A 12,500-nucleotide genomic window follows, 5' to 3' on the forward strand; every position below is an offset into this window, starting at 1 on the left:
GTATTTGTTGTATGTTGAGAATTATGATAGGAAGGGAGTGAAAGAGACCAGTTAGTTTACAAGGATAAGACTTGGACTGGAGAGAGAATGTGGGAGATGCAAAGGGAAGAGAAAATATAACACCTGGAGAGTGACTGACTCAAAAGATCAGGAGACCACACAAGATTTAAGAGATGCACACAACGCTTCAAGTGAGGATAATTAGGGGAATGATGGAACACAGACAGAAACTGGAGAGAAAAGAGAAATTATGATTTGATCAAACGGCTAGCACAGTGTTCAGCTGGAAACGGCAAACAGGTAGCTGAAAATCTAAGATGGTGCTGAACAAGAGGCTGCAAGCTGAAATCTGATGTTAGTCATCTGTATGGGATAATAAGTCAGTAATAGGAAACGAGGGTAAGGGCAGAGACAAACATATTAAAAGTAGAATCCTTAGAAACATGCACATTTAAACAGTGAAAATATATATATATATATAAATAAGAGAACTGGCTATTTAGGTTTTTTAAAAGCCATAAGGCTGCTAGATTTCTAGAAAGAGAAAATACAATAGAAAACTGCATCTGTATTATGTAGAAGGTGGTGCCATACAATAATAAGAGATCCAGAATGTAGCTTTCAATTTTGTTTCATTACTCAAAAGCATCTTGTATACTCACTAATCTCTGCTTCAATATAATTTCAGCCAAAATGTCAAATGCTCCTGCTAAACAGAATTCTACCACTACAGAGGGTGATTTCAGACTCTTCTGCCTAGTACTCAAGGAACAAAGATGTGAAATTCAAGATTCAAGATGGTATACAAAAACATTCTTCTTTTTGAATTCCATAACTTCTAAAAGATACTGTATGCATGTGGAAGCCTCAGCAAAAAAAATCCAGAACTGGAAGTAAATGCAGGGACAATCTAGGGGTCACAGCGGTGGCAAATTCAACACGTGATGCAATGAGCAGCGCATCACAGTGGATGGCAGGCAGTTACTTCCATGTTCCACACCCAGTGCTTATGCCAGGGGTCATTAACTCCCCATTCCAGTGCACTGTAGATGCCAAACAAATACTGAACACAACAACAATAAATCTGAAAGCAGATTAAACTTGGCAAAGTGACTAAGGCTATTCCAAGAGCATTTTGAATTTTACATGTCTATTTGGTCATGTCATTTTTCTACATAATTTTAAGATATTGTTTATTTAGAGGAAACGTAACTCATTTATTTTGGCTTCTATAGCTTAGCAAAACTTAGCACCAGCCATTTGAGATACAAAAACTTTGACATTTTTCTTTTAACCTCATATGGAAACTTTTATTATACAAAATAAATCAAAAAACAATTCTGGAGCTTAAGTAGGCTCTGAATTAGACAATGTATATTTCTATTTTCAGTGTAGGAATTATAAAGGAAGAATATCAAATTTGAGACACTTAAAACAGACCTTCACACTGAAGATGATCGTTGAATCGTTGGAAATTTCAAGTCTTTTAGCCTATTTAATATTTTTTGATCACACCTAATTTTAAAGCATCTCATTAGTTTTGGGTAAACTTATTTACCTCTGTGGGTATGAGTTACTAGATATACCTGCATCTGGGCTTCCCAGGTGTCTCAGTGGTAAAGAATCCACCTGCCAATACAGGAGATTCAGGAGATGTGGGTTTGATTCCTGGGTCAGTAAGATCCCTGAAGAAGGACATGACAACCCACTCCCATAGTCTTTGCCTGGGAAATCCCATAGACAGAGGAGCTTGGTGGGCTACAGTCCCAGGGGGTCGCAAATAGTCAGGCATGACCTAGAGACTAAATAACAACAACAACAATACCTGCATATACATCCAAAGATGGAGTATACACTATTTTGTCACTCTGAAGTACTGATACTATGCTGATTTATTCAACTGATATTTATCAAGCTCTTGTGGTAAGTTGTTGGATGTTCATAGGTGAGAAAAGGGAAGATGGAAATAAGTAAAGAAAAATGACTATTTTAAAAGAAAATCTTTAGGAGGAAACCAACTTTTTGATAAGATTTTCAGGGAAGGCCCATTTACAGCTTAGAAAGAGCAAGTGGTACAGAGAAGCTGATTGAGAAGTGCAGGTCAGGTGAGGAAGCAAGACAGGTGAAGACTCCAAAGCAGACACCCCACCCCGCCAGAGGCTGGGAGGCTAAGGCACTTAGCACACAGAGGCGACGCTGGAACACGATGAAGGCAGCCAAGCTGGCCGGGATGTGCACAGCCTCATAAACTGGCAAGAGGTTGGAATTTTATTTGAGAGAAATGGAAAGGCACTGAAGAATTCTATGTGACATACTGAGATTGACTGACATGCCCACAAGACGCCTTCCCACTTTAGCAGGAAGACTGGATGAGAAGCAGGCAGAAGAGCAATTTCTTAGAAGGCTACTGAGGTATCCTGAAATGACTGCAGCCTGGACCACGATGATGGCTTTGGAGATGCAAAGAGGTGGATGGGATGCTCACTGGAGGTAGAATCTACAGGACTAACAGATTAGACGTGGGGGAAGAGGGAAAGTTAGGGACCTAGAAAACGAGGGATTCCTGGGTTTCTTGCTTGATAACTGGGTGTAGGATGGATCCCTTTACCAAAAATGATGGAAGTTTGGGAAAAGATAGGCTTTAGGTGAGAGAATCGAGAGTTCATTAAGTACACAATAAACTTCAGAAGGCTAAGAGATATAAATTGCAAAGTTAAACTGTCGGTGGAACACAATAATCTGGAATAAAGAGGAGAACTAGGCTAGAAACATATTTGGGAAATGTTAGTAAAGAAACAGTTACTGCAGCATGAGTGGATGAGATGCTATGGAGAGAATAGACACAGAAGAAAGAGGACTGAAGAATTCCTACACTTTTGGAACAGGCAGAGGACAAGAAATCGCTAGAGGCAGAAGGAAGAAAACTAGGAGGGGGCACATCATGAAGTCAGAGAGAGGCGCAGCAAGGGGAGGGCCATGCACTCTGTAGAGTGCTGTGCAGATGGACTGGAGACCCGCGGCAATCTTGGCAGCACAGCAACAATTTTCTTGAGAACACAGACCTTGGAGTGGAGTGGGGTAACAACAATAGATCCACACACGCTCAGAATATCGAGGACAGAACTTCAATAACAAAACAAGACTTGAGTCCAAATGCAGTCAGAATAGGAGTAGCAATCCTATAGTGTAGGAATGCAGAAGGACAACACAAATTTATTTGACACCTTCGAGGTTCCAGTCACTGAGTCACGTGGGTTTCTGCATGAGCCAGCTGTCTTGCCATACTACCCTGGGTGGGGAAAGGTTCTGGGAGAACCACCAGCCAGACATGGCCCAGAGGCATCTGCCTACGATGGGCCTGGCATTGAATTTGGAATTAGGAGGCCTGGATTCTCTGGGCCTCTTGTCTACCACTTATTAACTGTGTGACCTTAGATCTCCATTTATCTGGGTCTGTTTCACTGTAAAATAGGCAGTTTAACTAGATGATGGCCATTGTCACTTCTAGCTTTGATTCTGTGGCATCGTACAGGCATCTAGGAATATGGAATTGGTAACCCAATTTTATATTCCATATGCATGGGGTCACAAAGAGTCGGACACAACTGAGCGACTGAACTGAACTGAACCCTTGCAAGAGCAATTTCAATGGAATAGTGGGGATGATGTGAACTGAAACGTGAATAAATAAACCCTCAGAGAAACCCAGCTATGAAGGATCTTAAGGAAATGAAGGCAGATGGATACATGCTTCCAATATCATCAGGACACAACCCTTTGAGGTTCAGATGGGGCAGCACCTGACCAGGGAGCCAGGCTAGTGTCAACGAACTCCAAAAGAAGAACTAACATTTACTCAACATGTAGTAAAGGTCAGTAAGTCTGCAAGGTGCTTCATGTGTGGAAAATGCTAGATATCCAGTGTTCTTCCTGCCTCAAATTCTCTCTGCCATTTATGGAATCATTGCAGGTACAAATTCATATGATTGATAGTCAATCTTTGAGAAGCAAATGGAAATGAATAGGTTTTCCTCCACCTCCCGTTTTTTATTCAAAACAAAGTCTCCACGGCGAATTTAGGTTAATACTCATAGAATTTTGGTACAAAGAGAACACTTTTCACAAATTCAGAAGTCATCACACAGAAGTGGGAATTTAAATTCAAGTCTTCTGTCTTCATTTCCAAATTTCTTCATCACATGACAAGTGCTTACTATTACCCTTCTTTAATTGTCACATACCATGTCTTTCATCTATTTCTTGGATTATATGGGTTTATATAGTACTTAGCCTTCTATAGATTATATCTAAATCCCTTCTAAATAGGTACTCTAGTCTGGAACAAATAATCGTCTTTTTCAGTCTTTGGAAGATGCATTCCAGTTTCTATCATTACCCGTTTGTGACTGTAAGTCAGAGTCCAGAAAAATCTAACCTGGTTCTTGACAATATCTGGTATTCAGGTTTTATTATCTCCCAAGGTCTTCTTTTCTCTTCTGAAGCCTCAATCCTCAGCAAGAAGAGAAGAAAATACCACCTACATTGCTAAGTCCTTTAATTCCAACCTAAGACATCTAAGTCAATGAACATACACATGATACTTCTTTTTGTGATAAAATTTAGTCCTACATGGTATGCCTGCTTTTTGGCAAACTCTTATGTAATAGCTTCACCTTTACTTCTGCTGATAAAAATTTCCACAATATTCACAATGAGAAGTCACAGAGGCTTAATTTGACTAACAAAGAATGAGAACAAAGTAAAACTCTATGTCTTTCTCATCAATGTGTTTTTTTAGGCTCATTTTTGTAAAACTTTACATATCTTTAGATTATTTTCTATGTCAAGTCCAAATAATATGGTCTACTTACATTTTTTCATGGTGGAGAGTATCAGAAAGGAAGTAGGCACATAAAATTTTTATGACAAATAGCATAATAAAGAAAAACAGTAACAAGGGTGAACATGTTGAATAGATTAGTGTACTATTAAGGCACAAAGAAAAAATGTACAACTGAATCTTAATATCTAGTCAATTAACGACACTACTACAAGTTATTATTAATCAGATTTAATAAGAAGGTATTCTTTTGCATGGAGTCATTTTTAACCCTCAGTAGCTAGGTGCTTAAAACACAGTATTGTAAGAATTAAAATTAAAAAGTACTTTTAAACGTATTATTCTATGTAAGTGAAGGATATAGTTAAGCTTTATAATTATCATTAAGATTTTAGGATTAACTGAAGACTTGACCATCCCTTAAAGATAAATTTCCCTTGGAATTCCCTAGCAGTCCAGTACTTAAGACTTTGCCTTCCACTGCAGGGGGCGCAGGTTCAGTCTTGGTTGGGGAACCTAAGATCCCACATGCCTTTCAGCCAAAGAGTAAAAATGAACAAATATAAATAAATAAATTGGGCCAAGATATTTTAAAAATACTATTAAAAAAGGCAAATTTCCCAAATCAACTCTAACCAAATTAACAGGTAAAGACTATTAAATGCCCTCCTTCATTTTTACTTTTTTTTAAATTTTATTTTATTTTTAAACTTTACATAATTATATTAGTTTTGCCAACCTCAAAAGGTATTATGTTGCTGTTCAGTTGATAAGTCATGTTTGACTCTTTGTGACCCCATAAACTATAGCCCACCAGGCTCCTCTGTCCATGGAATTCTCTAGGCAAGAATACTGGAGTAGGTAGCCATTCCCTTCTCCAGGGGATCTTCCTGACCCAGGGATTGAACCTGAGTCTCCAGCACTGTAGGTAGATTCTGTATCGTCTAAGCCACTAGGGCATTTCCCTAAATGGTACAATACAGAGCAATTTAGAAATATCAGAAAATCTAAACCATGAACAGATAAGAAGAAACAGGCAAATTCCTTTCCAAAAACAATCTACTAAGAAATAAGAATTGAATTTTGCTTGACTTTAAATGCATACCACCACAATCATACATACACACACATATTAATTAATTTTAAACCCCTTTTAGGCACTATTTAAATTAAACCTGAATATAAAAACCCTTCTATATATGTAAAGCATAACAAAACAAAAGAGAAAAATAATTTTTTGAAACATGCTTTTTTTTTTTTAAGAATTCTGTTCCAAAGCATTTAAAAATAAAACATTTTGGAAAATCTGAATATGGACTTATATAAGATAGTACAGATTTATTTCATCTCATTAGCTGATTCCATGGACAGAGGAACCTGGTCGATGTCAGTCCATGGGGTCACAAAGAGTCGGACACGACTGAGTACCTTTCACCTTTAGCTGATTTCAATAATTTCTGGGCTAATGATACTGTGGTTAAGTAAAATGCCCTTATTCTTAGGAAATATGTTATCTACAATTTACTTCCATGTAGCTCAGATTAATAAAAAAAGGTTGCAAAGACAGAGAAAAATCTGACAAAATACTCCTATCTGGCAGATTTGTGACATGGATACACAAACACACACACACCTGTTCTTTGTGTTATTCCTTTAACTTTTCTCTAGGTTTAAACATGATGGATATAAAAAGTTGGGAAACATTTCAGTTCATATGATGAGAACTAGCAATATTTGCTTGCAAAGAAATGATTTGATCCAACATGCGCGTCATGAACCATTATCAAAACGATGTCCTTCCAGTTGGAAAAGATTTCATTTCTTTAGAGGACAGAAAGGTGAGGATTTACTTGTGGAGGAGAGAGGGGAAAGCAACTTCAAAGTTGGGGAGTCTGCCTGTTCACACAGAGCCCACATCTGGGGAACAGGGGCTCTGTGTTCGTCTTCTCAGCTCTCCCCTACCAGCTGACTGATGGCTATCTGCGGGGAGCTGCAGGGGGCCTCGGAGAGGGGGTGAGTGCAGAGACAAGATAAGGAAAAGGCAGTGACCCCAGACTGAAGAGAGATGGGTCTCCCTGGGGTTTTCATTTTGGTTGGATCTCCAGATACAGACAGGTAGGAACAGGGAGAGAGCTATTAGAAACCAGGTGATAAAGCAGAAAGAAATTATAATAAAACAAGCCATCCTCGGCTCAGCCGAGGAAGGATGGATGGATGACTTACATCAAGGAAGGATGACTTACAAAATTATTTCACTGTAAATGAACTTGTTTTTCAACTGTGGAGGGGAGGAACACAAAATGACTCTTCAGCTAAGAAAATGTTCATTTTGAAACCCAAATCCAGAGAGTGAAGACTTGGGGAGAGAGCCTTTAAAACCAATGTGGAACATGCAGAGCTTAATAAATGGAGGGGCTCTTAAAAATTCCTGTTGTGAGAAAATATCTTCCTCACCATCCAGAAGACAAAGACAAACAGTGAGGGTTGACAACACCATATTAAAAAGCCATCCCTACCCAATTTGTTATCCACAAATAATACATATTCTTTTTAATTTACTCTAAGCCAGCATGTCGGTTCATAACATCTCGCTTTTATGTCATTATCCCTCAGCCATATACACAAGTCGGATCTGGGGATTTCAAGTCGCGGTGAAACTACACTGAGATTCCAGATCTCAGGTGGTGTTGGCATGAGAGCCGGTCTCTTCAGTCACAGAGAAGACAGTATCCTAGGGAGTCTGGAATTAGTCCTACTTTGCACCATTCAAGCCCAAACTTCTGCTTCCCAAGAAGCAAGCCATCCTTTTTAATGGCCAGGTGGAAAAACACCACTGCCTTTCGATCTAAAGCATCTCTCTGCATAAGGCAACGAATAAAGCTGAGGAAAGGGTAAACGTACAGCGGAAAGGGATGTTTGGGGAGGATAAAGGGCAAGCATCAGAAAAAGGCGCGTTACCTCATCCGATTGCGAGGGGCTGATCCTGGGCATGGGCGAGACTTGAGGCGTTTTCAACTGCGTGCTGTTGCTGTCGGGCACCAGCTCTCGGTGGACCGTTTGAATGTGGTTCTGGAGTTCACTTTCGGACTCAAACTTCACGTTGCAGCTGGAGCAGCGCGTCTTGGGGGCGCCGGCCTTGCCCTTGCCCTCCACGGCCCCCAGGTTCTCGGTCTGGCCCAGGCCCGGTCGACTGGAGCCGGGAGCGATGTTGACCCCGGGACTGGCGCTCTTACTGAGGTTCACGCAGCCGGCGCACAGACCGTAGGGCAGGCCGTTGATGTCCAGTTTCACCAGATCTTGCTTGGAACGGAATTCTTTGAGACAGGACGCACACTTGTACAGTTTGGGGACGTGTGGGCCGCGGCCAGTGGCCTGGACCGTGGCCCCGTTGCCCGTCTTCTGCATGTGGAACGTCCCGTGGATTTTGAGCTCCAGGGTGGAGGTCACCGTCTGCATGCAAACCACGCAGCGGAACCCCGTCAGGGAGTTCCGCAGGTCGGGGTGCATCTGGCAATGCTCCAGGAACTCCTCCTCGCTCTGCAATGGCATCTTGCAGATGCGGCAGTTTCCTGTATCCAGGCTCTTACTGTGCGTGACCTTGTGTTCGGTCAAGGTCAAGAGCGAGGGGAAGCGCTCCCCACAGATGGGGCACATGTAATGTTTCACAGGGCCCAGGTGCGTCTGCATGTGCTCCCGGAGGCCGTTCTCCGAGAAGAAGGTCCGCGAGCACACGTTGCACTTGTAGTTCCCTTTGATGAGCTCGGCTTTCTTCTTGACAATGGCGCTCTCCCCCGGCCGGATGTTGTGGTCCCGGAGTTGGTGGTTCTGCAGGAGCGTCTCCATGGTGTAGGCCGCCCCGCAGATGTCGCAGCCGTACATGGGCTCCGAGGTGTCCACGTCCTCCTCGCTGCCGTCGTGGCTGTTGTGGGACTCCTGGCTGTTGGTCAGCAGGGTCTGCAACTCCACCTCCTCCTTCTGGCCCGGCTCCGAGGCCCCGTTGGCGCCGCAGTTGGGCGTCTTGGTGTCGAACACACAGTGCTTCTCCCGCAGGTGCTTCTCCAGCAGGATGATGGCATGGAAGGCCTTGCTGCAGAACTGGCAGTTGTACTTCTTGCTGTGCGTGGTGATGTGACACTGCAGCTCCACCTCAGTGCCGAAGGACTCGCCGCAGAAGATGCACTTGTGCACTTTGCCCTGGTTCTCCAGGTGGTTGTGCTTCACGTGCAGCTGCAGGTCCGTCTCGTTGCGGAAGTCCCAGTTGCAGGAGGTGCAGCGATATACTTTCTTCTCATTACTGTGCTTCACGGCCAGGTGGAGTTGGATGGAGACCTTGGAGTCGAACACCTCCTGGCAGAGGGTGCAGCGGAAGAAGACGAAGGTGTGCATGTCCAGCAGGTGTTTCTGCAGGTCGTCCACCGATGTGAACTGCTTGTCACAGCTCTCGCAGATGTAGTACGTGGAGGTGATCATGAAATGAATGGTCACATGCTTCAGCAGGGACTCTTGGTTGGGAAACTCCTTGTTGCACTGAGGACAGGTCAGTTTCGGGAGCACGGTGTCCAGGTGGGTCTTCAGGTGAGTCTGAAAGCCGTCCAGGGACGTGTACTTAGCACCACACTGATTACAGATATATTCTCCAGCCTGCCTTGCAGGCGCCCCTCCTACCGCCTGCATCATCTTCAGAGATGTCTGCTCTATGGCCACAGGTGACAGGGGACTCAAGGCCCTGGATTTCTTCCCGTTGTGGATATAATTCAGGGCCAAGGGAATGTTTTTATGATTCTCTTTGATGTGCTTGTTCAGTTTAAGAACGCTGTTGAATATGGGGGAATTTGTACAATAGGAACAAGAATAGACTTCTACGACTGGCTCTTTCGGAGTCCCGAGCACTGGGGACCCAAATCGGGAGCCACTGAGGTCACAATGGACCTGTCTTATATGCTCTTCCAGCGAAGAGTCAGTGAGGAACCCCATGTAGCAGTGGGGACAGAAGAAAGCATTGCTGTCCTTTGCCGCGGGGTTCGCAAATCCGTGAGAACATCGGATGTGTTCCTGAAGGGTGTTGAGGTCGTTGACAACTTCAGAGCAGAAGTTGCACTGGTAGACTATGGCGGGCAAGGCAGAAACGATCAGACCTGGGTCCTGAGCTTCATGCACTTGCTTAAGATGTTCATTGAGGTTATAGAGGGAGGGCAGTACCTCCAAGCAGTACTGACAGATGTGGGCCTGCTCTGGCTTATCTAAATGCATAGTTTTCAGGTGAATCTGCAGAACCGCCAGACTGGAAAACAACTGCTTGTTGCAGTAAATACAGCTGTAGGTGACCTTCGCCTGTTTACTCGAGGGGACAGTCATGTCCGGGGTCTGCTGAGCGGCCCGCTTCCTCCCCCGACTCTTTGGGATGGGTGGGGCGGCTTCCACCATGGTCGAGCTGTCCACCGAGAGGTTGGAGTCCGGGGTCGTGCTGGACACGGAGGTGTAGCCCACCGTGACCAGGGAAGGGCTGTTGCTGTGGTTGCACGACTCCGGTTGCTGGTGACTGTCCATGTGGCTGTACAGCTCCTCGACGCTGTGGAAGCTCTCGGAACAGATGCTGCAGGAGTTCTTCTTCTCCCCGCCATGCATCTGCTCCATGTGGTTCATCAGGGAGGTCTCCTCCACGAAGAGCTCGTGGCAGTAGATGCACTGGAGGGCCGCCCGGTCCTCGTTCGGGGAGCACTCGGGGTGGCACTCGGCGATGTGCTTCTGGAGGTCTTCCGGGAAGTCAAAGCCTTCCTCACACTGACTGCACTTCTGAGTGTCCTTCATCTTCCAGTCCTCCATCCTGGAACCCGACTGGGACCCGTCCTTGCTCCTCTCGTGGACCTGCATGTGCCCGTGTAAGGAACTCGAGGACAGGAACCCACGGCGACAAATGGCACATTTATATGGCTTGTTGGACGTGTGAGTCTTCAAGTGGATCTTCAGGTGATCACTTCTGGAGAAGGCGGCGTCGCACTCACTGCAGTGGTACTTCTTGTCCCCGGTGTGGAGTTTGATGTGGCGGTCTCGGCTCCGCTTGTGTTTGAACAGCCGGCTGCAGTAGGTGCACTTGAAAGGCAGCTTGTCGCTGTGACTCTGCTCATGGTGCTTTAGGTAGCTGAGGCGGCTGAATGACTTGTCACAGAACTGGCACGGGTACGGGAGTCCGGGGCCACCTTCTTCCTCTCCAAAATCGCAACCTTCTCCGTGGCTGGGGGAAGTCTGGTCCTTGCTCGAAGGTGAGGAAGCTGGCCAGGAGCAAGTGGGGTCATCCTCTACATCCACTCCATCTGCAATGAGAAGATGGGAATTTTTCACTTTCCGGGTCGAGAGTTCAAGAATGAGTTTACTGTACTCTTTCAACAAGTACACAGGGCGGGGCCAACCCGAACCTTGTGAGGGGAAAAAAAGGAGAGACTATTTGGATGGAACACTTTCAAATCTGAGCCCAAAGCTTTTCTTCTACGTTGACTTTTCGCTGGCTTGTAAAATATAAAACAATATTAAATAGTTCGATGTCTAAATTACCCCTTTATTACTTTTTATCATTCTTCCTTAGGAGCAAGGTATATATTATGCATTGACAATTTTATTAAAATGCAGACTTTAATATATTTAATGTTTCTTTTGTATTCATTCTAAAATGATTTGCATATTATGTGAGCATCTGAAGGACCAAATGAAAAGAGGAAATATTACAAGAATGATTTAAAATTAATGCAGTCAACCCAGATGTCTAATATTTAATAAAAAATTCCCTCTGCATTTTGCTTGTTGTTATAGGAAAAGGCAATTCTGCAGGCCAAAATCTTTTATGGGGTTCTTATTGATACAGACCTTATTGCATTCAGCAAAAAAATATTAAAAAGTAAGCACATGAAAGAAGACAGAAAACACAATAATAATTATGTCTTGTGTAATAAAAGACAACCAGGATTTCTTCAATAACTGTAAGATTCGAATAGCATAGACCAGAAAATGGATTATTAGATGTTAGAAGGGTATGACTAGATATTACATGTAGCTAGGATCAGCCAGGATCAAGAAAAAAAATGAGAGTTTCACAGGGTCAGAATGTAATAGTGTATTTTGTTTGGAAAGTTCAAGAGGTGGCCCGCCATTTCTTCCTTTTGCTAAAGCTTCAGCAGCATGAACTTCCTTAGCCAAACAGGACCTGTACTTTGAGGTGAGCGGAGACAAAGCAACTTGTGAAAAACTGGAAACAGGAAAAGTGATAAATGATTATGGTAAATGCTGAAAGATTTATGAGTAACAAAGAGAAGACAAACAAGCCTGAAAGCCAGATATAACCTTAGCAAGCTATCCATAAAGTAACTCTACCTTCTATTAGCTGGTTTTTTTTAACCATGTTTGCAGCAAGTGTACACTCTTACTTCTGTCACTTTCTTAACATCCATGTGGAAAATGAGACCTCTTAAATAGACTGTGAAACCTCTTTCTGACTTTTCAAAACAATTCTAGACTATCATTCTTGATTAGAAGACATCGCAAAAGCTTTTCACTCTCCAAAGGAGCAAGACTTTTCATAAATGCCGACAAGTAAGGACCATGGAGTAGGGTTGGTGGAGATAGCAATTCTATTAGAATATGTCTGGTTAAGAATATTATTGAGGTTTTC

At 43.4% G+C, this 12,500-nt stretch overlaps 1 protein-coding gene across 5 annotated transcripts in view; it reads right to left on the reverse strand.

Annotated features, from left to right (window-relative positions):
- ZNF521 (zinc finger protein 521) overlaps positions 1-12,500 on the reverse strand; it is a 313,446-nt gene that overhangs the window by 167,883 nt on the left and 133,063 nt on the right. For all 5 annotated transcript variants that reach the window (XM_025273511.3, XM_025273508.3, XM_025273509.3 and 2 more), the window contains one exon: positions 7,799-11,151. In XM_025273511.3, the coding sequence (XP_025129296.1) occupies positions 7,799-10,711 (2,913 nt within the window). In that variant the 5' untranslated portion in view covers positions 10,712-11,151. The remainder of the gene's footprint in view (positions 1-7,798; positions 11,152-12,500) is intronic.

The sequence above is a fragment of the Bubalus bubalis genome, chromosome 22 (assembly GCF_019923935.1).
Source record: "Bubalus bubalis isolate 160015118507 breed Murrah chromosome 22, NDDB_SH_1, whole genome shotgun sequence".
Lineage (NCBI taxonomy): Eukaryota > Metazoa > Chordata > Mammalia > Artiodactyla > Bovidae > Bubalus > Bubalus bubalis.